The 26,299-nt window shown below is 41.4% G+C and overlaps 2 protein-coding genes across 3 annotated transcripts; one reads left to right on the top strand and one right to left on the bottom strand.

The window, feature by feature from the left end:
• The first annotated feature begins 65 nt into the window (after positions 1-65).
• Positions 66-17,040, top strand: asns (asparagine synthetase). The gene is made up of 12 exons (XM_069719167.1): positions 66-152; positions 2,522-2,777; positions 7,863-8,100; positions 8,181-8,366; positions 8,488-8,589; positions 9,583-9,710; positions 10,535-10,661; positions 11,481-11,587; positions 14,767-14,867; positions 15,589-15,670; positions 15,792-15,947; positions 16,532-17,040. The coding sequence occupies exons 2-12, from the start codon at positions 2,529-2,531 to the stop codon at positions 16,739-16,741; spliced, it is 1,686 nt and encodes a 561-aa protein (XP_069575268.1). The 5' UTR covers positions 66-152; positions 2,522-2,528; the 3' UTR covers positions 16,742-17,040.
• A 2,484-nt stretch (positions 17,041-19,524) lies between these two features.
• tac1 (tachykinin precursor 1) lies at positions 19,525-24,424 on the bottom strand. Of its 2 annotated transcripts, XM_069719165.1 has the most exons (5): positions 24,043-24,422; positions 22,359-22,461; positions 22,213-22,236; positions 20,178-20,234; positions 19,525-20,091 (listed from the first exon to the last, which is right to left on the bottom strand). In XM_069719165.1, the coding sequence occupies exons 1-5, from the start codon at positions 24,157-24,159 to the stop codon at positions 20,045-20,047; spliced, it is 348 nt and encodes a 115-aa protein (XP_069575266.1). In that variant the 5' UTR covers positions 24,160-24,422; the 3' UTR covers positions 19,525-20,044. The 2 variants fall into 2 exon arrangements, with proteins under 2 accessions (XP_069575266.1, XP_069575267.1); XM_069719166.1 differs by lacking the exon at positions 22,213-22,236 and having other exon boundaries at positions 24,043-24,424.
• Positions 24,425-26,299: the final 1,875 nt, after the last annotated feature.

The raw sequence follows: 26,299 nt of genomic DNA, 5'->3' as shown, positions 1-26,299 counted from the left end.
GCACTTTTATTCTGAAAAGTAATTTCAATTCCGGTTACGGACTGATCGTGTCGCTCGTCTCGCTTTACTTGCACGTCGGTTGCATCAGTTCAGTCAAGAGTCATTCATACGGTCTCCGTCTCCGTCGGTACGGGAATCATTTAAAGAACACGGTAGGTGGATTAACTCCAACTAAATGTCTCTGTCCTAAATTATTTGACATCCTCGTGAGGGGACCGACATGGTGTCTCTCTCTTGGCTATAGTTAGTAGCAAAATGTGGCTTGAAAGACTCTCATTTGAAAGTTTCCCTGAACATATGTTAACCTAAAAGTGTCCACGTGTTTAACTGACGACCACTTCTTAATGAGTGAAGGTCTGAATGAAAGGTCGGTGTAAGTTTGAACCGCCATGTGCATCATAGCTCAGAGGAAATGTGGCAGGACGTGCTAACCTCGACGCCCTGAAAGGGTGGATGATGGTGGGAATAAAGGTTGCACCAGTCAGACATTAAATCAAAAAGCGACACGTGGTCTATGCCGATTAAAATAATATAACGTAATCATGAATGAGAGCTGCCTAACTGCGTTGTGAGTTGATAGCTATTACTTCTAGCGAAGCTAATTCTTGAATTAGTCGGATTTTGAATGGAGTATGGTGTAAAGTGCCCTCGTGGTTAGAGCACCGACACTAATGTTAGTCAGATGAACTGCACTGGACAGCTCTTACTACATGTGAGTGCTCTTCAACGGGCCACTGTGAATTAGTCTGAGCTTTGTACTTTGACTCGGCTATTTTATTGTTGGGCATTAATGTTTGATCTTTTGTTAATAAGCCCATTATTAGTGAAATCAAACACTTCTGCAGAACATCTTTAGAAACGATGACAAAATGTTTAAGTCGCCTAAATAAAACAACAATCATTAACTTCATCCAGCGGCACAGTCAGTAGTTATCTAATCTATCAGCACATGCTTCACATGCTTCACATGCTTCACATGCTTCACATGCTTCACATGCTTCACATGCTTCACATGCTTCACATGTTTCACATGTTTCACATGTTTCACATGTTTCACATGTTTCAGATGAATTGCGCCTCGCCGGAGACGAACAGCTGCAGTCAGCTCGGCCATTTCTGAGCAGCTTCAGTCTGAACTAGACTGAACAGGAAGTCACAGAAAAACTCCCCCTAATGAAAGGGTTTCAAACTCGCTTATCAGTTTTTATGTAGTCTCATATTGTTTTATTTATGACACAGGAGACCATTAATATATTGCACACGTAATCTGTGATCTTTGTTTAAGGTTCAACCTCCAGTTTACATGACTTCTCATGTAAATCAGCATCTTATCAGTTAGTAGCTGTAGATCAATCAGATGAGCTGACAGGTCCCTCTGAAATTACATAAAGAAACCTAAAACATGAATGAATAGTAAAATCCTGGAAAAAAAAAATACAAGACAACTTTCATTACTCACAAGACAGTCACATCTGTACAGATGTTATTGTTCAGAATTCTCACATCCCATTTACCGGATGTTTTTTTTAGTTGTTAAATACTTTAGTTATAGAAATAAGTCAAATGTTAAACAATAGACTAAACTGATATATTTTGTGCAGTTTATTGATCAATAATTTGAATGTATTGATCCTCTCTGACTGATAAACGTCACCATCATCTACTACATTTATTCTGCTCACAGAATAAACCTTCAAAATCAGACAAATGCCATCTGAATCTCTCCTTTTAAACAAAAATAAAAGGTTTTGTAAAATGTCATATTTTTGAGGGAATATTTAAACCAATCAGTTGTTAGATCAGCTGAGAGCCAGCCGTTTCCCATCATGCCTTGATGCTGCACAGTTGAAGGGGAGCAACTGTGGCGTCTGGCTCCAAAAACTGCAGCCACTTGATTCTGGGACTTTATCGTTGCCAACGTTAAGTCGGGCTCAGGCGGCGCAAAATCGAGTAGAAAAAAACGAAACAAAAAACAAAGCTGAACAGAACTGGCATGTATTCCACGGCGGACATCGGTGATCGAGTCTGCGCAGGCCTGGCTCATCCTAATTACATCAACAGTGCTGCCTTCATGGAGAGTGGGAATTTTGCCAAACCTGGTGGCCGGATTATTAACCGCACTGTAATACAGAACAGGGTGTCTTGAGTTAGACTAATGCAACTGTGATGGATCCTGTTAAAATGTCAGCTGCCTCTGTCTCTTCCTTGTACATTAAAATGTCTTTGCACAACGTCAGTGTTTATAAAAGCTCATTGTGGCGCTCCTTCATCAAACTGTATTCTAGTTGCCAGTCACGTTCTTCATTTTAATATCAGTATTTTTGGAAATCTAAAGCTATCGAACAGTTCAGGATTTTTATGAAAATGTATGTTTTTGACAAATGATGCAAAGAAGTAGTTCTTGGCACTGGACTCCATGTACCTTGTACATATCTACACTTCAGATTCTTTTATTGTATACTTCTAACTTGGATACTAATCGATGATCTCTGCCTCTTTTTTTCCTATGAATCCTCCACAGCTTAGAAATGTGCGGTATTTGGGCTTTGTTTGGGAGTGATGAGTGCCTGTCAGTTCAGTGCACCAGTGCCATGAAGATCGCCCACAGAGGCCCCGACGCCTTCCGCTTCGAGAACGTCAACGGCTTCACCAACTGCTGCTTTGGCTTCCACCGGCTGGCCATCGTGGACCAGCTCTATGGGATGCAGCCTTTGCGCATCAAGAAGTTTCCTTTCTTGTGGCTCTGCTACAACGGAGAGATTTACAACCACCACACAGTAAGACATGAAACAGAAACTATTCTAATCTTTACCCCAAGAAGTTGTCCTTTCACCAAACACTGTGCCTGCTGGTGGCAAGCGTTTCTCTCGACTTGAGTGCCCCACCCAGATAGATTCTCTCTTGGTCTTTGTCTCACTCTCTGCATTATTACATCATTCACAACCATATTAATATTATTACAACCGTGTTTTCAGAAAAGTTGGGACACTGTGGAAAATGTAAATAAAAACAGAATGCAAGCATTTGCAAATCATGTGAACCCATATTTGACTGACAACATTTCAAATGTTGAAACTGAAAAATGTTGTTTTCTGAAAAATATTAACTTATTTTGAATTCGATGCCAGAAACACATCTCAAAAAAGTTGGGACAAGGGCACATTTCCCACTGTGTTGCATCACTTCTTCTTTTTACAACACCGTGAATGTTTGGGAGTTGAGGAGACCAGTTTCTGGAGTTTTGGAAGTAAAATGTGGTCCCATTCTTACCTGATATAAGATTTCAGCAGATCTACAGTTCGGGATCTCTTCTTTGGAGAGTTTTAACCTTCATTTGTGGACGCAGCGATGAACTGTGTTCACAGATGATGGTTTTCACAAGTGTTCCTGAGCCCATGCAGTGATTTCCACTCCAGAATAGTGTTTTTAATGCAGTGCTGCCTGAAGGCCTGAAGATCACCACCATCCAATATTGGTTTCCAGCCTTGTCCCTTGTGTTCACAGATTTCTCCAGATTCTCTGAATCTTTTAATGATATTATGAACCGTATATGATGAAATCCACTAATTCTTTGTAGTTTTACATTGAGGTACATTATTCTTAGATTTTGCACTATTTTCCCACTCAGTCTTTTACAAAGTGGTGAAAATCTCCCCATCTGCACTGCTGAGACTCTGCCTCTCTGAAATGCTTTTTTTTTTATTCAATCATGTTACTGATCTGTTGCCAATTCATCTAATTAGGTGAGACGTTCCACCACGTGGTTTTTTTTTTTTAGTTTTTTTTTTTAGCTGTACACAACTTCTCATTTATTAACCCTGTCCCAACTTTTTGGAGAAGTGTTGCTGGCATCAAATTCAAAATGAGCATATTTTTTTCAAAAAACAATAAAATTATATATTGTCTTTGGTCTATTAGCAATTAAATATGGGTCTATGGGATTTGCAAATCATTGCGTTCTGTTTTTATTTCCATTTTCCACAGCGTCCCAACTTTTTTGGAAACATGGTTGTATAATAATGTGTATAATATGATTCATCTCATTCTACCATTGCCATCTGATAATGATCCAGTGTTTTGCTGCGTAGTCAGATGTCTCTACGCAGCTCATTTTTTCATTGCAGCCACCATTAATCTGACTGATTTATTGTTGTGACTTGATTTCAAACTTGCACTGATTCCTCTCTCTGAATGATAATCTCGGATACTCATCATTTTTTACTTTTTATTAACTCACCGTGTTTGACAGCAGTTCTCAGCTAATTGACAGATTTTCTTCCAGCTTCACTTCTGCAGGAAAGTTGTCGTGAGTGTCTATGAACTGTTTTTTCACTCATGATTGTTTTTACTCTTTGGAAGCAAAACATGTTTGACAATCTTCAGAAGCTCCTGCAGGTTAAATTAGGCTAACCACACACTTTTATTGCTGATTGACTCTGAAAGACGAACTATAAACAGACTTGAAACTCCTGCTCACCTACCAACATTAATGCTGGGAACAACCTGCAATGAACACCAAGCAGTCAATTATTAGACAACACCCTCTTTTTCAGACCTTCCAGTCTGGTGTGGTCTCTCACCCCAGTGGAAGACATCCGTCTCTCAGCAGAGCTCCGGGATCGGGTCATTTCGTTGTCACAGTGGAAAAGCACATTATGTGACTGCTTGTGCCCAAACGAACTTGAAGATTAAATCTGTGATGCCAACATCTGCTCCAAGTCTCACCGTCCAAAATGTCATTTTAGATAATGGTGAAAACAAAGACGAGAAATGTATAAAAGACAGGAAGTGAAGAGACTGTTTGATCAGACTGACTACTGCTAAAACATGTCTAGTGCAGAATAGCGTCGCAACGGTCTTTCACAGTATGATGGCAATCTCCGAAAATATCATGGATATGGTATTTCACAATTATTTTTGTTGTTATTATTATTATTATTAAATTTGAAGTGTAAAAAGTCTCCCTTTTGTTAGTTTTCGTCACGGAGCCCTTGATGTTAAAAAGCAACGTCACCCCAGCAAGAAGTGCTGAGATGCTTTTTCACACCTTGATGTAGCGTTCCACTTTATACGGGAGATTCAAGCATCACAGTCTCACCATGAGACATTACGAGTGTCCTCAGTTCAGTGTCAAGCTGTCCGACAGCTGTTGAGACATCAACCTGCTGGTGATGCAGGAGGAAAAGTCAGTTTGGCTGAAAGGTGTTTTATTGGAACCTTTTGGTGTACAATAATGAGGTTAAACAATAGTGAGGTTAAACAATAGTGAGGTTAAACAACAGAGAGGTTAAACAATAGCGAGGTTAAACAATAGTGAGGTTAAACAATAGCGAGTTAAACAATAGTGAGGTTAAACAATAGTGAGTTAAACAACAGAGAGGTTAAACAATAGCGAGTTAAACAATAGTGAGGTTAAACAATAATGAGGTTAAACAATAGTGAGGTTAAACAACAGAGAGGTTAAACAATAGTGAGTTAAACAATAATGAGGTTAAACAATAGTGAGGTTAAACAACAGAGAGATTAAACAATAGCGAGTTAAACAATAGTGAGTTAAACAACAGAGAGGTTAAACAATAGTGAGTTAAACAATAGCGAGTTAAACAACAGAGAGGTTAAAGAATAGCGAGTTAAACAATAGCGAGTTAAACAATAGTGAGTTAAACAACAGAGAGGTTAAACAATAGCGAGGTTAAACAATAGCGAGTTAAACAATAGCGAGTTAAACAACAGAGAGGTTAAACAATAGTGAGGTTAAACAACAGAGAGGTTAAACAATAGTGAGTTAAACAACAGAGAGGTTAAACAATAGTGAGGTTAAACAATAGCGAGTTAAACAACAGAGAGGTTAAACAATAGTGAGGTTAAACAATAGCGAGTTAAACAATAGTGAGTTAAACAACAGAGAGGTTAAACAATAGCGAGGTTAAACAATAGCGAGTTAAACAATAGCGAGTTAAACAATAGTGAGTTAAACAACAGAGAGGTTAAACAATAGTGAGTTAAACAACAGAGAGGTTAAACAATAGTGAGGTTAAACAATAGTGAGGTTAAACAACAGAGAGGTTAAACAACAGAGAGGTTAAACAATAGTGAGGTTAAACAACAGAGAGGTTAAACAATAGTGAGTTAAACAACAGAGAGGTTAAACAACAGAGAGGTTAAACAATAGTGAGGTTAAACAACAGAGAGGTTAAACAATAGTGAGTTAAACAACAGAGAGGTTAAACAATAGTGAGGTTAAACAACAGAGAGGTTAAACAATAGTGAGTTAAACAACAGAGAGGTTAAACAATAGTGAGGTTAAACAACAGAGAGGTTAAACAATAGTGAGTTAAACAACAGAGAGGTTAAACAATAGTGAGGTTAAACAACAGAGAGGTTAAACAATAGTGAGTTAAACAACAGAGAGGTTAAACAGTAGTGAGTTAAACAATAGCGAGTTAAACAACAGAGAGGTTAAACAATAGTGAGGTTAAACAATAGCGAGTTAAACAATAGCGAGGTTAAACAATAGTGAGGTTAAACAACAGAGAGGTTAAACAATAGTGAGGTTAAACAACAGAGAGGTTAAACAATAGTGAGTTAAACAACAGAAAGGTTAAACAATAGTGAGGTTAAACAACAGAGAGGTTAAACAATAGTGAGTTAAACAACAGAGAGGTTAAACAATAGTGAGGTTAAACAACAGAGAGGTTAAACAATAGTGAGTTAAACAACAGAGAGGTTAAACAATAGTGAGGTTAAACAGTAGTGAGGCTAAACAATAAGGAGGTTAAACTGAAAGGAAACAGGGATTTTTTTGGGGGGGGTCAGTTGGTGAGAAATCTTGCATTGCCAGACCATCTCCTCTCTGAAAGGTCTTGTTGAATCTGCTATCATTCAAAGACAAACCAAAACCTGTGACTCTGCGATGTTTAGAAATTCTTTGACGTGTTAGAAATGTAAAAGAACGACCTCAATTGTGACGAGATGACTGATACTCTTTTGAAACCTTTCGCTGATCAAACAGGATAGTGTTAAAATATTTTAAACAGCGAGGTCAACCACATGTCGTTGCTACTCATTAGAAACAGCAACAGGGAAAGAGAGGAAGGAAAGAAGTCAAATGCAGCTGTTGGATTGTGGCACAGCTGTCGCAGGACTATCAGACTGCCAGTGGACTCAAACCAACAGGCACATATTGAGGTTTTGGTGTTCTAGCAGGGAAGTCAAATTCAACAAGTTTTGTTAGACATTTTATCTTAACAACCAGTTGATTGATTGCCATTAAATTTAGTACAGGGAATCATTGGTTTTCTGTTAGATGACTTTCATGTTGCACCACCATCCAGTCACACTATCAGTTTGTCCTTTTGGTTTATTATCATATTCTTGTAAGACTAATTAAAAACACTAATGTCCCACAAGCCTTAGCTGTCCATCAAGTTTAGTGCTACTTAGCGGATGGTGACATTATAAAATGGGAACAGAGATGGTGAAGATGGTCAACATCACGCCTTCTAAACATTAGCGGACGTTGTCACTGTGAGCATGACGACAGCCTCAGAGCTGCTCATGTGGTTTGTCCTGCCAATATCAGCATGTTGTTGTATTTCATATTACTCCATAATATATATGAATCTACATTCAAATTGGAGGGACTTTAAATGTTTGAATTTTTTTTACAGTTCAAAATCTGGAGAAAAAAAAAAGAAATGACTTAAGGAACGTCAAAAATGATGAGATGACCTTTGGTCTCCGTGAGAATACGATGTGGAGAAAACGCTGCACACACCAGCATGACGTGAAACTTGTCTGTAGCCGTGTTTCTCGTGATGAAGTGGTCTGAAGTATTTTGTCTGTGCTGTTTGTTCTTTCAGCTGAAGAAGCAGTTTGAGTTTGATTTCCAGACTAACGTGGACGGTGAGGTTTTGCTCCATCTGTATGAACGCTTTGGCATCAAGAAGATGGCTTCTCTCCTGGATGGTGTCTTTGCTTTCATTCTGCTCGACACCGCAAACAGAAAAGTCCATCTGGGAAGAGATACATACGGCGTCCGGCCTTTGTTCAAATTCCTGACGGACGATGGATTCCTGGCAGTCTGCTCGGAGGCCAAAGGTAATGGTTATTCCCACCTTTGTGAATCTGACTATTTTATAAGCTTGTTAATATTGCTGAACTTATTATTCTCTTCACAGGCCTGACAGACATCACCCATGCAATGGCCACCCCTGCCAACATCATCCCGTTTCTCCCCGGGCACTTTGAGGTCTTTGATTTGAACTCAAACGGCAAAATTCAGTCTCTTCAGATGGAGGAGTTTCACTGCTGCACACAGGAGCCGGCTCATGCGGAATATGACACTGTGGAACGAGTGCCTACAAGTAAGAAAATGGTTACCACTTTATTCACTGTTTACCACTTTATTCACTGTTTACCACTTTATTCACTGTTTACACTTGGAGAGCTTGTTGTCAGACATGAAAAAAATGTATGTCCACGCAGGTTTTGACGAGGAAACTGTGAAAAGCAACATCAGAAACCTGTTTGAAAATGCGGTGAGGAAACGTCTCATGGCTCACAGGAGAATCGGTTGTCTTCTGTCAGGTAACTTCTGCCATCTACACATAAAACCAGCTTCTGTGGTGTTTCATTAAACAGTGACGTGACTTATACAGCAACGCCTTGTTCGGTTGGTACAGCTTGGACGATTGATGAAGTTAAAGGCAAGTTTTAGACAGAAGCAGATCATTAAGGGCAAGCTAACTGCCCGTGTGAAAGGATTATTTTATCCAAACATAACAACATATAATATTCGCTCAATTAGAAATGACGTGATTTATTCATTTAATTGCTCATTCCTACTGGCAAATATGTTAATGTGCTGTATGTAAAATTTTGGGATTTACTATTGAAAATCAGTTTTTTTTTTTATTGCCAATTATTGTTTTTAGGAAAATATGTGCTCAATTTTGAATTTAATGCCAGCAACACGTTTCAAAAAGTTGTCACCGGTGCATGTTTAGCCGTGTTACATCACCTCTTCTTTTAACAACACAAAAGCAGTGATCAGGGCTGAAACACGATCGATGTGCAAGATATCCAGAAAGTTGGTCACATCCAGGCGGAGAGATGCAAAGTTTCCAACAACTAAGTTCATGTGTCGGTGCTCCAGTATGAAAGCAGCCTGCAGTCCACATACACAAATTATACAAACATGGCTTAACATTTAAAAGTGACCATGAACCAGCTGATAGTTTTGGGTGCGTTCAATAATTCAATGTAAAATGGTCACAGCTTCATGTTCAGACACTCAGTTTGAGTTTCATATCACTCAGAGTTCAGCAGTTCAGCATGAAGCAGTACAGATAACAGATGGACGGACGGAGCGCTCAGCCGGGGGGCGGGGGGGGGGGGCTGCAGGCAAACTACTGCACAGCTACAATACTGTCAAAGAAAAAGTCCTGTTTAAAATGCTGCTGCTGTTTGCTACTCAAGAATGTTCATTTCTAAAGCGTACATGACGTGGTGGCGTTTTGGTTGTGAGGGAAACACCGTGCATCGTATCAATGATGCTCCTTCATGTTGTGTGATCATCAGGTGGTTTAGACTCCAGTTTGGTTGCTGCTACGCTGGTGAAACTGGCACAAGAGGAGAAGCTGAAGTATCCCATCCAAACATTTTCCATCGGGTCAGATGACAGTCCGGACATCATCGCTGCTCGCAAGGTCAGTTCTTCAGGTCACGTAACACACGCCTCCATGGTAATGCTGAGAGTCTGGGGTTAGTTATACTGGAATGGGACTTCACATTTTTATTTTCCCTGCATTTCATGACATGAAGTGTTTATGGCTTGCTGTGTTTTTATTCCTCAGTGTTGTCGATATGTTCATCTTTCCCATTCTTGTGAACACGATGTCTCAGGAGTGCCTTTACAAAATATTTTCATGTACATCATTTAAGAATTCAACAGCTAATTATGACATAATTTCAAACAAATATACAATAGGATGAAATGAAGTGATGACATTTTAAACCTGAAACTTCTAATGTCAACTTCACTGTGACATCAAACTGTTCTGCTGTAACTCAGGACCAGAAGGGGAGGATGGGGCTGCATTTCACATTTGGTTGGATACTGAATCAGTGACATTAATCTTGGTGACTGTACAGATCTTCTGTGCTGTTTGAAGCTCCCACGATTTCATTCTTTATTGGCCAAGCATGTGAACACGTACAAGGAATTGGACGCCGTGTTTGTTTCTGTCAATGACTTTACACACTAATGCAGTAAACCTAAAGCAGAACAAAAGCAACACAGCTTAAAGTCAAATCAACTTTATTTATATATTTGCAAGAACAAACTTAATACCTTTTATTAAATTCCTTTAATGTCTTCCCATTCTGATGAGGGTTGTAGCTGTGCATCACTTGCATGCAACAGGAGCAGTCTTTGAACTTACCGATCCATCCCAGTATGACTTAGCAGGTTGGTGGAGGCAGGAACTGTGAGGCAGCAGTCGGAGTCATCCGTTGGTTTGAACTTTGTCAGGTGGCAGCCCACATCGGCAGTGAACACCACGAAGTGAACTTCACGGCAGAGGAAGGCATCCAAGCTGTGGAGGAAGTCATTTTCCACCTGGAGACCTACGACATCACCACTATACGCGCCTCTGTTGGTGAGAACTGCAGGAAATCTATTGCATAAAGAAACGACAAAAATAGGATGAAAACAATTATGGAAAATTGCAAATTGTGGCCAATGGAAAATGTTTTATTAATAATTTGAACAAGTAATTTGGATTAAGTTAATTATGAAGTTGTGTTTCTTTTTTCACTTGCATACCAAGTGCTATAGGTAACATTCAGTGCTTGAATTAAAGCATTTATACCTTTTACAGTATGTTCAGCTCAGATTATACAGCGGTAGTTTAGGGTTTTAGTGCCCATTTGTACTTGCAGTATTTTGCTTAAAAAAAACTGCATTACACTCTGGGTTTAAATCCATGATTGTAATATTTACAGACAACTAATTCTGAAAAGTCAGGAAGAAGTTCAGGCACATGATATTATACAATAATACTCGCCAAATGTTGTAAAACAATACGAGGCTTTTTCTTTTGGCTTGGAAGTTGTTTGTATTAGACATTTCATTATCATCCAGACTGTCTGAAAAGTGGAGTTCTGTACAGTTTTGCTGACTGATGTGTTAACTGATGTGACAAATATATGTCGGAGAATGCTGCATCGGCAAATTCCTTTTCCTCCTGACTGGCTTGTTTGAATTGCCGTTAAATCCAGTGAGATTAGTTCAGAGAGGTCAGGTTTGGTAACATCTCATCTGTTTTCACGCTTTGAAACATACAATTGAGCATACAGCCACCTTTCGGCGAGTCCTTTCATTCGCCGTCGTCTTTGGGACGAAGTGTCGTGGTGGGTTTGTATCAGGGTGTGCTCCTTCTTTTCTCATGAACTACAATCTCTTTCTTCCACTGCAGGTATGTTCCTGATTTCAAAGTACATCAGGGAGAAGACGGACAGTGTGGTGATCTTCTCTGGAGAAGGGTCTGATGAGCTGACTCAGGGATACATCTACTTCCACAAGGCAGGTGCTGCAGTAACCGCTCCCTCTCACACTGGAGGGTAACCGGGCACATTTTAGGACCGATTACCCCTTTTGACAATCGCAGACGCATTCCTAATTCGAGGCTGGTCTGCTGCGATTATCTTCCCAAATGGTCTTGTTGTGCAAGGCGTTTACAGACATCATCTTCAAGTATTCCCAATTTTAAACTCCTGTACTGTAAAAGGAACATTGAGGGAATATTCAGCAGAATAACAGTAAGCTGACCGGGAAGCGTCACCATCCCGACAAGCCTAGAGCACAGTAATACTTCTAGAGAACAGCATCTCTGTGGCAGACTGTAAAAATGACAACATTTATAATGATCAGAGCCCCCCTCCCCCCTCCTCTCCCTGAGTAATACAAAAAATACACATTTACAAATCACATATAAGCCATGCTGATTTTTTCTTCTCAGCTGACACTTCATCCACAGTTTTTTTTTTTACTCCTTTTTCATTTTTGGGTGCAAAACATTATTCTGGTGTTATAGTCTGTTCACATGAGGTGTACCCAGCCAGGAGAACGTCCTCCTCTGTCCCTGCAGCAGGTGGTGGAGAGGGTGGTCAGGATTATCCAATATGGACAATAGTTTGTTCAGCGTCCTCCTCTCCACCACCTTTTCCAGACTGTCCAGTTTGTAGCCAAAGATGGAGCCGGCCTTCTTAACCAGTTTGTTAAGTCTGTTGGTGTCACCGGCTCCAATGCTGCCCCCCCCCCCCACACACACACACACACACCCCCCACACACACCTCTCCCCCCAAATATTGCATCTGCTGACTTGGCTGCAGCTCTCTCTTAACCCAACTACGTGATATGCTGAATCAGCAGGTCTGTGCGGGCTTTGCATTCTGCCTGAGATGAGGCAAGGGTCAACCAGTCATCCAAGTATGTCAGTGTCCTCACGCGTCTCCCCTCTCTGAGGACTCGCTGCTGTCTCGACACATTTGGAGCAGCTGCACGATGCTCTGGACCATCCGAACAGTGGACGAGTGGACACACTGTTCCTCTCCTGCTGTAAAGCGCAGACATTTCCTGAGTCGTTGCAGAATAGGAACGTGGAAATATGCATCCGTCAAATCTATGGATGTCCTAGGATGCCTAGCTGGATACATTTCAACATCGGTTTGACTATCAGCATGGGAACTAGAAAATAAGAAGAGAAAAATCCCTTCTCTGCCTCCAACTGAAGAACTGTTGTTATTGCGCTCATGATTCAGGAGCGAGATATCTGCAAGATTACAAAAGTGGAGGTTGTCGGGAAAACTGAAATGCCCAACCGCTCCTCAGTGTTCTGTCCAGGTGGGAGAGGTCCGCATATACCATATATGGGTCATATAATTAGAACAAATACAAAGATTTGTACTTAGCTCGGTGCAACTTTTCACTCAAAGAAAAAACGGAGCTGTTTAATCTGTAGAATACCGACTCATGGATCGTCAGCGATGCAATTTCAGTTTTAAAAGTGAAAAGGTTACGCTGCCTTTCGTTCTTCCTGTCATCAATAAAGGACAGCCATCTTGTTTGATTTACTTTTATTGGAATTGTCAAAGTGCGTGTGGGCCTGGTGTTGGTGTTCGCTGAGCTCCACATGGCAGCCAGTCGATTGTCCCGTACAGAGTGAGCTCAGGAAGGCACATTAAAACCACAATTACCACATTGTACAAGATTAAAAAAAAAAATCACACCATGTCTGCCAGTTTTAATGAGGAAATATGCAAGAAATTTTGATTTAAAACATCAGAAATGATCCACAGAATGTCACAAAACATCAACGCTGCTATTTCTTTCTGTGTTTTGTTCCAGAGACATGTCCTCGGGGTAGCATGCTAACCGCTAGTCCGGCCCATCCTGTCCTCTAATACCACTTTGTACCACAAGATGGTGCAGTGACTCACTGCAGCTTCCAGTCAGGGAGTCCAACATATGGAAGAAGTGGTTTATTCTAATGCCATAACAGAAGTAGAACATAAGTTAGCATTAATGCTGCTCTCCACCACTGGAGACGCTCAATCTGCAATGTTCCTTCTAGTTTGGTGAGTAAACAGCTGTTAAAGGCAGCTGGCAGTATAACATCAGGATGTTCTGACTCAGGCACACTGAGACAAACCACTGAGCTGAGGGCCAACTGCCTGAAACTACAGTGACTTACTATCACATCCAAACATCCCAAATGAAATCCAATTCTTACAAATTACATATAAAGATGAACTCCACCGGCTGATAAACAACAACTGGTGCACTGCAACAGCGTTGAAGGTGGAACGAGTATGTCGACACTGTTCGGATCCCAGGAAGTACTCCACTGAAGACCTGTATGTGATTGAGGTGCCACATGACAATAAGAAGTTGAAGCCAAAACTGTGATGGCCAACATGTCAAAGTTGAAGAACACAAAAAGAAACAAGAGTAAAGTTCAGTTATTTGACTGAAGTCTGCTCTGCGGCAGTAAAATCATGTTGGGAAAATCATTTCACTTATTTAAGAAGTGGAAGTCACTAAAGGTCCTGAAGGGAGCGTGTATACGACATACGCAGCAGCTGGAAATGGTGTCTTTGCTGACCCCCAGTGGATACATGTCTTACTTTGCTGCAGTGACGTAGAGCAACACTTTAGGGTTTTTTGCTACCTTTGCCTTTATTTGAAAGCACATTGTAACATGCAGCTTGTGGTGAATTTATTTTGGGGATGCAGTCACATTTGGACTCCGTGGACTTGAGAGCATATAGGCAGAACATGTGTTACTAAAAACTGAAATTCAATCTTAATTAAATATTTCATTTTTGCATAAAAAAAAAAAAAAAAAAAATCTTATTTGAATCACACAATTTGAACTAGTAGAGTTTAACTTGAATAATTGCATTGAGAAAGATTTTTTGGGGGGAAATTAATTTCCATAGACTTAAAACTAAATGTTAAATTCTGAAATTGAATTCTTGGTAATACAAGACTGAATATCAGCCTGAACCAAGTCACCTGTTTTCAACCTGGAAAACGTAACGCTGTGCAGACGTGTGTCATGTGAGGAGCGATACAGGAATGCCGTGAGGTCAGACCTGTTCAGATTGATCGAGAAAGACCGACGTGTCATACCGTCATCGGATTAACATGAAAAGATGCTTTAAAAACAGAAGGTGACAGAAGTGTTTTCCTCCTCCAGGCTCCAAGTCCGAAAGTAGCGGCCGAGGACAGCATTCGTCTGATGAAGGAGCTTTACCTGTTTGATGTTCTCCGTGCTGATCGCACCACCGCTGCACACGGGTAACACCCCCCCCCCCCCCCGCTGCCATCTCCTAAACATCAGGCTGGAAACACTCCAAAAGCAAAATATGCCCTCCATCATGGCCATACGACATAAATCAGCAAAAGACATGTAGACCGTTCACTGCTAGAAAATGTTCTCTGCAAATTTGACCTGCAGTTACTTTGGATTTTTTTTGTGGGATTCAACCATTTTAAATATTAATTGTCACTCAATAATTTTGTGTTGATGAAAATAACAAAATGAACACTCCTGCCTTTCTCATTCTGATCTGTTCCATGAATGCATTACTTTTTGATTTGATTCAATAAGGCAGTTATTGAATTGGGCAGAACAACACAGACATGATGACCTCCGATCAGAAATGACACGAATGAATGTTGTGTGACAGCTGTCAGAAATGACCGTTTTCAGTAGCTTCCATCTTTAATTTGACCAATGGAAAAAAAAAAGTCTTCATGAAGAGACTGAACAGTAAAGTTAATAACTCATTATAATTAGAGCAACATGTTTAATATTGTGCCTGCAGTATCAGTCTGCAGAAATAAAGATCAAACAAGGTAACACTATTATTATTATGTAAATAAATGAATGAAAGATGGCCAGTTGATAACAATGGAGAGATGCTTGGATAGATTACTGTGATCTTTTGATTAATTATGGTCTTTGTCATCCATTTCTTTTGTGTCTGCTCATCTGGTGATTCTTTCTATTTTTCAGTCTGGAGCTCAGAGTGCCTTTCCTGGACCACAGACTCACGGCATACTACCTCTCCCTGCCAGAGGAGATGAGGATCCCGAAGGTCAGCTGATCTGTGCAGCTACCGTAGTCTTAATCTCACTGTAGAAAACATAACGTGATCTCTGGAGGTAGTGTTCATGCATTGCTTGGTAATATAAGTTTTATATGTCTTGTGAAAGCAGCATGACGTGGAGAAGTACCTTTTGAGGGACTCCTTCAAAGGTCTCAACTTGATCCCTGATGATATCCTGTGGAGGCGCAAAGAAGCCTTCAGTGATGGCATGATGTCTCTGAAGAAGTCCTGGTACACCTGCCTGCAGGAGCATCTGGAGTCCATGGTACGTACGGGTGATGTAGGAGCGGGACCGAAAAGTACATTTGAAATGGCCTTTATTAATGTAGAGCCTTTTTAACTTCACGCTCTACAAAGCACCTTACAATGTTTTCCAGTTACCCATTCACACACACACACACACACACACACACACACACACACACACACACACACACACACACACACACACACACACACACACACACACACACACACACACTTATTTACATTTAGTTGTACTATAAGGTGAAGTTCTTCCATACTGGCTTCAACCCCCCCCCCCCCTGAGGTTGTTGCTGCTGGTATTGATCCAGTTGGTTTAATTCCAAACCTCAACATATAAAAAAGGACATAATTTATGTCTCACTGATGACCACAGTTATTCCATCCTTACACCCATATGGGTGGGTAGGTCTGCAGGCAGTCTGTGGACTCTCTGCAGGTAAAAAGTCAAATATTGTTTTGAATACATACTTATCCAGCTGGTATAGAGCACTACTTTATGTGCGGCCCCGAGGAGTCCAAGCCTGCGGGCTGAAACAGTCGGTGCTGCCGTCTCCCAGATTGTGAGCTGCCGTGTGTTCTCAGGTGAACGATGACCAGATGGAGAAAGCTCACAAGACGTTCCCTCACAACCCTCCACGCACCAAAGAGGCCTACTACTTCAGACAGGTGTTTGAGAAGAACTACCCGGGCCGAGCTGAGTGGCTCCCCCACTACTGGATGCCAAGATGGATCAACGCCACCGACCCATCAGCCCGGACCCTCTCCATCTATAAAGCTGAAAAAGACCAGTGATTGATCAAAACATCAAAACATCTGGGTGCCTGCGTGTGTCCGTTAGCAATAATTCAAACTGTTCTAAATGTTTGAAACTTGCATTTCCTTTTTTTAGTTTCCCATTTTAACGTTCCTCTCTTGACATTGATTAATCCTCCAGAAACTCACCTCTGTTCATCTGAATTACATGTTTATAAGGTTTCCCCAAGAAAATGTTGATCTTATGTCTAAAGTGGCTTAGATGTACAGCAACTCTACAAGTTTGCCTTCATTCAGTATGTGTGGATGTAGTAATATGCACCCCCCCCCCCACACACACACACACACACACACACACACACACACACACACACACACACACACACACACACACACACACACACACACACACACACACACACACACACACACACACACACACACACACACACACACACACACACCTCACACACACACACACACACACCTCACACACACTCACACACACACACACACACACACACACACACACACACACACACACACACACACACACACACACACACACACACACACACACACACACACACTCAAAGCAACTTCACAAGATTATCTCCTTAGATATGTGACACATGAAATTCTGGCCGTGTTATTGTTATTGTTGCCCATATTTATGTCTTCATAGACACATTAACAATGTAGTTTTCACTGGAGAGGGTGTGTGGGTCTGTGATGGGGGTCTGTAATGGGGTGTGTGGGTCTGTAATGGGGTGTGTGTGGGTCTGTAATGTGGGTCTGTAATGGGGTGTGTGTGGGTCTGTAATGTGGGTCTGTAATGGGGTGTGTGTGGGTCTGTAATGGGGTGTGTGTGGGTCTGTAATGGGGTGTGTGTGTGGGTCTGTAATGGTGTGTGTGTGTGTGTGTGTCTGTAATAATGGAGTTTGTCAGACAGGAGATGGCGCTGTACTTTGGGAGTACTGGTCACTTATAAAAGAATAGTACAGTTGTCTTCTTACTGTCCACAGCTGCCTGTAGCGTCAAATCCTCGTCCCCATTTGAAAGCACCAAGGCTGATGCATGTACACCAGCTGCAGCTCGGTGGGACTTACCGAAGGCGCTTTCAAAATATGTCAGTGAAAGTCTCTGCTTTTGTACGGAATATAAAAATCAAACCTTGATGTTGAGCGGTGGAGTGGAAAGTGCAGGCCGGCAGCTTCATCCCTATTTGCTGCATATGTTCAGCACGAAGACTGGAAGAGAATACACTTTGAGTTAAAACAGGGCTGGGTTGTGTTAATATTGATGTATTATAGGCATATCTGTTTCATGAATGAGACAGAAGACTAAAAAGCGCATATAAAAGCATGTCAGATTATGACTTCCTGGAATCACATGAAGAGGCAGAGAGCAAAATAACACGTTGAAGCAACCGGTTTGTCATTTTTTCGGCTGAGTTTGTCTTGATAAAGATTCTGTTTATTCATAATGGATTTCTTATTGGAAGCCACGCTTGAACTGCTGCTTTCAATATGGGATGAACTCCTTCTGAGGATCTCATTTGTCTGGACCCAGTGCCTCGTCCACAGATATAACAAACACCAATTAATGCAGCTCAAGCCACCAATTTGCAATAGTATTCATAAAACCTGTGCCCCCTCCCCCCCCCCCCCCCCCAAAAAAAAGTTGAAAACGCTGGATGCTGCGATTCAATCTTTGTCAGTGAAATCAAGTCAATAGTTCTGAAGTATATTTAAGACTAATGAGAGAAATAGAAAAGCTGCACGCAGATAAACATCAAAACAAACCGCATGTCGGTTGATTGGCAAAACCAGTCCGATCCGGTTTACGGTGAAGTGGTCTGATCACGAGAATTAGGCGACGAGTCTCATCGGAAATGAGTCCATGGCTCTTTAAGATGAGACTCACCAAACATGTTAAAACCCTGGCGGAAGTGATCATGTATGTTACGGCTGCTTTGTGACCGCAGATCCAAACACCTGCAGGGAGCTGGAGAAGGTCGAGGCTGCAGGTCATTGTTTTTACAGCGAAATCGGACAAACTCCATCAAAGTCCAAATGAATACTCGTGTAGTAGTTTCGATCAGACTGATGTGTCGGATGTTTTATTGAATGGACCAGGAGACAGATGATCGATCAGTTAACACGTCGTCATCATCACCATCACCTGCATGGAGTTTGGTATCCTGCCATGATGGTCAACGGTCCTGTTGCGCAGGCTTTTCTGATGTCAAAATAAAGCACTCCTTTTTATTTTTATTTTTAAGAGGCACAAAAATGATGCTGAGCTGCTGTGTTGATGCTGTCTGCTGCTTCAGCTCTGCTCTGGAGATGTTGGGCGATGACCGAGTCTGCAAACCGTTTATTGTTGGGAGTTTGGTGATTAACAAATAAAGTGAATTTCCAGATAATTGACTGTATTTCTTCACCCCTGGTTCAGTTTTTAGGATGTGAGATTGAGCTGCGTGAAGGGAACCGTACTGCAACATTAAGAACAAATATAGTATTATTAGCTCAAAAGAGTTCATTGCCAGACTTTTGTATCGGGCTGCATTATATTTTCAGTTGTGTAGTTTTGTCCTCTCCTGAACGGAACCATTACCTGTTTCTCACTTTCTAGAAATAGCGTTATTATGCTCCATGCTCACTGCAACTAAACCAGATTCAGCTCCCATGTGCTGTTGCAGTACCTCTGTTTGACCACTAGAGGCCACCCTTCCTTCACACGTAAAGATTCACTGAGCAGCACCAGGTTCTTTTTTCTTTGTTTTTTCTCACAAGGAAATCACGACTTGCAAACTGAAGTTCAACGAGTGAAGAAAATCATTTTAATACTTGTCAAATCACTAAAACACAACGGTAACCTGTCATATCACCATATTTGCAGGTGGAGGACATGACAGCTCTTCTAAAAGTCACCAGAAAGCCAAAATGAGGACATGCCCCAAAATATTGAATTCATAGAACAATCAGTTGCAATTGAACAGTAATGAGGCACTGTGCAGTGACTTTGGCCGTGCAGTTTCCACCGTGGGGTATAGCTTTGCTTTGATGGTCCACAACAACATTTTTCTTTGTGGAAAACGCTGCTAGAAACACCGGAACATCTAAAATGACAGTTTTCCCTTCTCTCGGCCCGGTCTTCCTTCTGCTGGGACAAACGAAAGTGGAACAGGTGCAGCACTGCTACATCACTACAATATGGAAACAGAATCATTTTATTGAACTAACAGCTATAAACAGTTTGGAGAAAACAAAGCCAGTGGCGGGTATCCTTCCAGTGGGTGAGGACTGGTGAGATGAGAAGCAGGCGGGTGACGAGTGCTCAGCGGCGCTTGTCGTACGTCTGTATTGTGTTCCACTCGAAGGACTCTGCAGAGACAAGAAGTCTTACTTTACAAACCATTCTGGGATCTTACAAATAAAGTAAAAAAAGAATTTCCTCAAATTGAACTTACCCGGGTCCTCTTGGCTTCTTTTTCCCATCAGTCCAACAAAAGAGTTGACTTTATGTCCTTTAGAGGGAAGATATTTATATTTGAGAATCAGAGGAAAGTAGCATTGGCCTAAATTGAGATTTAACCAATCAACTTGGGGCGCGGAGCGTCGTCCAATTAGGAATTAGTGATTTAGTCTAACCATGTGTAATCTGCGTGTCATTCTGGGATGCAAACTCTTCTCCAGGTCTTCTAAACAGCCACATTTACACAAACGATAGCACGGATCTAACCAGGCAACGCATGGGACCCAAACGCAACTCCAGTCCGACACTGGGACCTGTCAGGTTTGCAGAGATGTAAATGTGATCAGCAGCTAGATCACAGACTGACTGGGGCCCCTGTCAATCACAGTAATGGACTGTAATATGATCATGAGGAAAGGGGGGGGGGTGGAGGGGCAGCAGTTTTTGATTGGGGTGTTATAAAACGAGAGAGCCCTGAGGGGAAAACACTCCATTACAAATATCAATATCTGCATTACGCTGATGAGTTAAGTAATGAACGGCCCTGTCAGTCGGAAGTGCAGAAATAACGTAAGGCCTTGTTTCCTTATTTACAACGCTCATCTATATCTTTACATCTCCAAGTGTAGAAGGCATCTTTGTTGTATGTGCAGGGGGAGATGTGTAACTCCCTCTGTCCATCACAAGCATAAACAATCCAATTTGACCCTCATATGTCCTTGATGCATCGGTCCCAGTCCTCTCCCTCTCCCTAACGATGACTGACTTATAGTTGTGCCTGCATAAGAAGAATAAATTCAACACATATTTACTTATGTGTTGAATCACTGAGTGGGTGACTAATTCAGAAGAAGGAAAAAAACCCGAACCTGACAGAGAAAAAGGGAAAATCCCCTCCTCCTCGTTTCTTTAGCCTCTGAGCTCTTTATCTCGTCTCTCTTCGTCACACAGACGTCTTCACTGGACCAACTTTCTTACTGACAAATGGATGTGTTCAAAAGAACAGAAAAACACTCTGACGTCCAGTAATCTGGGGTGCCTGTCCATGAATTAAACCCTGTGAAACGGTTAGCTCTTCCCTCGGCCACTCTTTCTTCACCACTGACATCAAGAATCTGCTCAGTTTGTAAAACTGGGGGCGAAATATGAGAGAATTTGCCTTCTTCCCCCCCTGCGCTGTCTTTTTGGAACAAAAAGCATCCAATTGGCCTGAAAGCTTCCACATTCATCCGGTGTATTCAGCTCCCACGACACCTGCGCCCCCCATACAGAATTCTTACTGCTTTTAATGTCAGTCAAAGTGCTAATCTTACAGGAAGCCCACAAGTTCATCTGGTCTTCAGGAACACCGCAGGCTGACGTCATGGTCAGGACACTTATGTGCTTTGTGACGAAGCTTTTTCAGGAAAGTCACTGGGGTTTTAGAGGGTCTATTTTACTGACCAAGACACAGAAGCGGAGGCGTCGCTGTCGACGTCATGTCCTCTGTATTTTTGTATTTGTTTTGTTTTCTCGTGTTTGAATTTGATGACTTCTAAGCCAACAAAAAATGTAAGTGTGACCAGGGCTGTGCAATAAACTTGCAGAAAATATAACTGAATTCATAAATATATCTATTAAACATTGTGTTTGGTATCTTGGGAGTCATGGCCTCCCCAGTATTTCTAAAAACATGGCAATTGCTCTGCACAGGACAATTTTAAAGAACCATTGAAGAGCCTTCAGTGTAGCACAACTCCTGCAGTAAAGCATGGCGGGTACCGGGCGGTGTTCGCCGAGCTGTGATGACGGATCCAGACGTGAAAGTATGAGGTAATGAAGACAACTATTTCCTGGAGGATGAAGAGGTGACAGGAATGATCATGTTGTATCATCACTTCTCTTTTTGTTCCAGTCAATTTGAAGGATTTCTACTCAGTTTGAATGACATGCAAGCTGCATGGACACCACAAGCTACGGGGAGACGGAGGCACCGACTTTGAGGTAAGAAAAGGAAAATGAAGAAACTGATATGACTCGACTGTACTTACGTTTGCGGGTGATCTGTCCATTTGCTGTGGGGGGGGGGGGGGGGGGGGGAGGACAAAAAAAAAAAAAAGAGCAAGCGGGTTGTTCGAACAAACGATCAGTCTACAAAAGAAAAGGAAAACTGTACAGTACCGAGAACAAATCTTACCCATAGAGCGCTTCCCCATCAGTCCAATGAACTGATGTGGCCGCGGCTTTCTCCTCATCCTCAGGAGCATTTCTGTCAATTGGTCATTTGAAAGCCAGCCGTCCTAGTGGGGGGAAATCTCAATGACTGTTCATGGAGGCAGCAAACTGGGGTGTGGCACAGTGGATTACTGTATAGTTCCTTTATCAATTATATCTATCTGTATATATCACCTCGTACCAAAACTGCCTTATAAATGTCTGTATCTGGACGATGTTATAAAACTGTACCTGAATGTGGCTGTTATATACGATATTTTCAATTCTACTCGCTTTCTTCATACTAATGAGGGAAAAGGACCTAATTCTGTTTGGTCCAGTGCATATGAATGCCATTATCCTAAAACATCCTGAAACACATCTGGAAAGCCCTCATCCACCCCACACCCTCCGACACACACACATATACGCCACACTGAGTAATAATTCATACACGGCTTGAATTTGGAACTTTTATTCCATCTCAGGATATATTTTGAACATATGCATTAGTCAGACGAAGATGTGGACCTGGGGGGCACTAATGTCTTACACACTAAGCTGTAATGATTTATTGTGGACTCATTCATCTTCAAAATGGCCTCAGCCTACATTTTAGGCTATTGGAGGAGCGGTTTGGCACGCCTCCAGCTCGCAATGTCAAACGCAGGACGTGTGTTTCATGTCAATGGAGCTAGTTTGACCTCCAGCTCCTACTACAGTATACGCTGCACTTAAGGCTTTATTTAATTTCCGATTGGCCGGCTGCGCTGAGCACTGCAACCATCTCTATCTTCATGCTGAGTATTACTGAGCCCTAACATCTCATTTCCTCTAAGTGTATTGAGATGGTTTCACATCATCTTGTTCTCAGACTTTTCTCAGACTGATTGGCTGTATTCTGTGTATCTGAAGATACTGGAAAAATGCATTAAACTTGGTTCAATGTACTGTAAACAGATGGGATCATCTCACACCGCCATGTATTCCTAGTTTCAGCCTGCAGCCTTCAATCCATTCACATGCAGTGTGGACTGTTTTTTTCCAGTAAGAGATCTGGATCAATTCATCTTTCTGGCTATGGCACTGTGTAATCTACTCTTCAGTCTACCTAGTTGGTGCAAATTATTAATGTGCCATTCCAAGTTATGGATAGTGGAGGGAACAACGAAGAGTAAAAAGAACCTCCAAACCCACTTCTTTAAAACAGTCAGAAAGCATCTGGATGAATGTCAAATTGAAAACTTGCACTTTATCCCATATTATTTTATTATTATGTGTTGGCAGGTTTGATAGTAAATAGAACAGTGCAGGATTTAATTTACTGAAGTGAAATGGACCTCTACGTGAATTAAACAAAAATGGCAAAACATCCATTTGGTTTTAGCTGAATGCTTGTAACAAATGGCCCGCTATTGATTTGATTTTGGGATTTAATTAACTTTAGTGGCCTAAATTGACGTCTCTGTAATAAATCATAAACGTATATATATATATTAAAAAAAAAACAACAACCATACTTTGAGTTTCATCACACTGATTTACCTCATTTTAGCCTTCTTAATTTTTCTACTCCAGTTGCAGAGAAAGAACAATTCTTACCATTTCATGCCCGGTGCAAAACCTAAAAATAGGTTGATTAAAGAACTTTTACTGGAGGTAAGTACCTGAATTTGATTACTGCTCGTCCAGTAGTCGGTCTCTTCTTTTGGTTCGTTTTCTTCGCAAAAAACTTGGGCGACGGCGAAAAAAGCCATCAGAACTGGTAAGAGCAGAAACTTCATGATGTCGCTGCTGTTTTTCGACGCAGTAAAATTCACTCCGACTGATATTACACGACAACAACTGTCGACAACAGAAGCTGTAAAAGAAACGAGGAACTGAAGCACGTTAGAGGCGCGAGCAGCGGTTGTACTGTGCGTGTGCTCACAATGCAACAGTTAGTCCATAGCGCGCGTGTGAGTCAGAGCGCGCTGTCGGGCTGTCTCCAGAAGCTGTCCGCGCGCTCAGTCGATGCAGCAACTTCTTGGCTCGTGTGCCCTCCTGTCCAAAGCGCCTCACATGCGCCCCTATATACCAGTCTGAGCAGTGTTGCTTAGTAACGCCATTACAGTAGCGGGATTACTCGTGCCTCGTCACGAGTATCCAACATGATGATACTTAAGTGTAGTTATAGTTAACAATAGAAGCACCGTGGTCTTCTGGAGCTATAAACTGTGCGCGTTACCAGATATTCTCCACCATAACTCTGTTGTAATTTGATTTAATCAGCAATACAGAAAGTCATTGTGACGCCATGATCTACGACTCATTAATACTCATACCTTATAAATGAATCACATTGTAAACCCCACTGAGATGTCTTGTTGAATGGGCATCATGTAGCCTAAGGATTCATTTGTTTTCAGCTTACCAACGCTTTATTTATTTTTTTAGCTTTCTAAACGTAGATACAGATGTAATAAACTTGTATCCACACTCAGATGACAACGTAACTCTCACGTAAGCGTATGATGACGCACTTAGCTTTGCTTCGTTTTTACACAACTGCATTAAAGTTTGTAACTATATATTCTTATATTGAATATGCCTACTTACTTGTTTTTATATTGATTTTGGGGACAGGCTACCTTAGTGCCCCATATTTACTCTCTTCCCACAGTTCCATGAGGACAATGTATTGAAACCTCTCATGGATGAAACCTGGATGAAAAGGAGCAGGAGTGTGACCGACCTGGAGCTGCCGCTGATTTCCATTAGAAACTCTGCTGGGTTTTTTTGAGAGTCATATGTTCAGCAGGAACAGAGGACTACACTTACACTAAGTTCAGTGTCAAGCACCTGAAGGAGTGCTTTATTTGCTCGAGTGCCTTTATTCCATAAACAATAGGTTAATTTCATTTAACCATATGCTATTTGGCAAATGCAAATATTTTTGCTCTGCTCAGTTAGTCAATGGTGCAACAAAAAACTGCGATTAAACCATTTTACACAAACAGGAGTACTTTTAAGGTTTTTTTTGGTAGATTTTGTTATTTTTCTGAGAATTAACATGACCATGATTCCATTTTTCATTTGGCCTGGTTGTAGAAAGTGAGAGATTTTTGTTGAACTTTGTGATGAAGGCAAAGGGACTGTGGTTAGGTTTGCAGTATATTCACTAACTATCCCTGCTGAGCAGGGCTCTGTGGTCACAGAGCCCTGCTCAGGACTGGAATTTAATCATCCTCACAACTGTGACAGCTCATCCAATTAACAGACGGAAGAGGGAGGTGAGGAGAGAGAGCTGGAGAGAGAGAGAGAGGTGGTGATGCTGTTGAAACCATGGGAGGGAGTTACCGAAGAGGGGGAGGTTCAAGAACGAAGAGGAGGGGAAAAGAGCCGTGCACCCAGATAAACAGATAGGCAGATTACATGGGGAGATGTGGACTAATAGGACATCAGCCCACTGAGACTGAGCAGTGTCTGCAACTGCTACTGCTGCCTATCTGCTGGATTGTGTAGTAGGTCACAGTAGATGCTCCTCTTAATTTCAGCAAGGGATCCAACAGCAATTGGAGCACTGACATGCTGATATGATGCATGAATATATTAGAGCATAAGTTAATTTTGTGCATGGAATGAATCCAAAGCAGATCATTTGGAAAGGACGACTGAGTCAAAGCAACACTGTGCCAGTAGTTAATGCATGAGTGACACGAAGGAGAAAGTCCCTGCTGTAAACAGGGATCCTACCCAACAACCAATTTATAGTTCAATTTAAAATAACTTAGAAGATGCTAAATCAAAAGAGAGTTGTTAAAATATTACTATTTAATGATCTTCCATGAAAATTTCCACTGAAGAAAAAATTATTTCTGTTATTTTTGGTTAAACTGCAACACTTGCCAATTATGTAACATATTATAAGACACTGTCAAAGAT

Source organism: Brachyistius frenatus, unplaced genomic scaffold (genome assembly GCF_029030835.1).
Source record: "Brachyistius frenatus isolate BFR_SWC_R1_liver_20210118 unplaced genomic scaffold, ASM2903083v1 Contig_209, whole genome shotgun sequence".
Taxonomy (NCBI): Eukaryota; Metazoa; Chordata; class Actinopteri; family Embiotocidae; genus Brachyistius; species Brachyistius frenatus.
This window is presented reverse-complemented; position numbering and strand designations above follow the sequence as displayed.

Bases quoted from the DNA above. Each gene is read 5' to 3' on its own strand.
- tac1 (XM_069719165.1), bottom strand. From the start codon at position 24,159: ATGAAGTTTCTGCTCTTACCAGTTCTGATGGCTTTTTTCGCCGTCGCC. The intron at 22,462-24,042 runs GTACTTACCTCC...TCCCCCCACTAG, and splicing joins CGAGCAGTAATCAAATTCAG to GACGGCTGGCTTTCAAATGA. The intron at 20,092-20,177 runs GTAAGTTCAATT...TTGTCTCTGCAG, and splicing joins AAGAAGCCAAGAGGACCCGG to AGTCCTTCGAGTGGAACACA.
- asns (XM_069719167.1), top strand. From the start codon at position 2,529: ATGTGCGGTATTTGGGCTTTGTTTGGGAGTGATGAGTGCCTGTCAGTT. The intron at 2,778-7,862 runs GTAAGACATGAA...TTGTTCTTTCAG, and splicing joins AGATTTACAACCACCACACA to CTGAAGAAGCAGTTTGAGTT. The intron at 8,590-9,582 runs GTAACTTCTGCC...TGTGATCATCAG, and splicing joins AATCGGTTGTCTTCTGTCAG to GTGGTTTAGACTCCAGTTTG.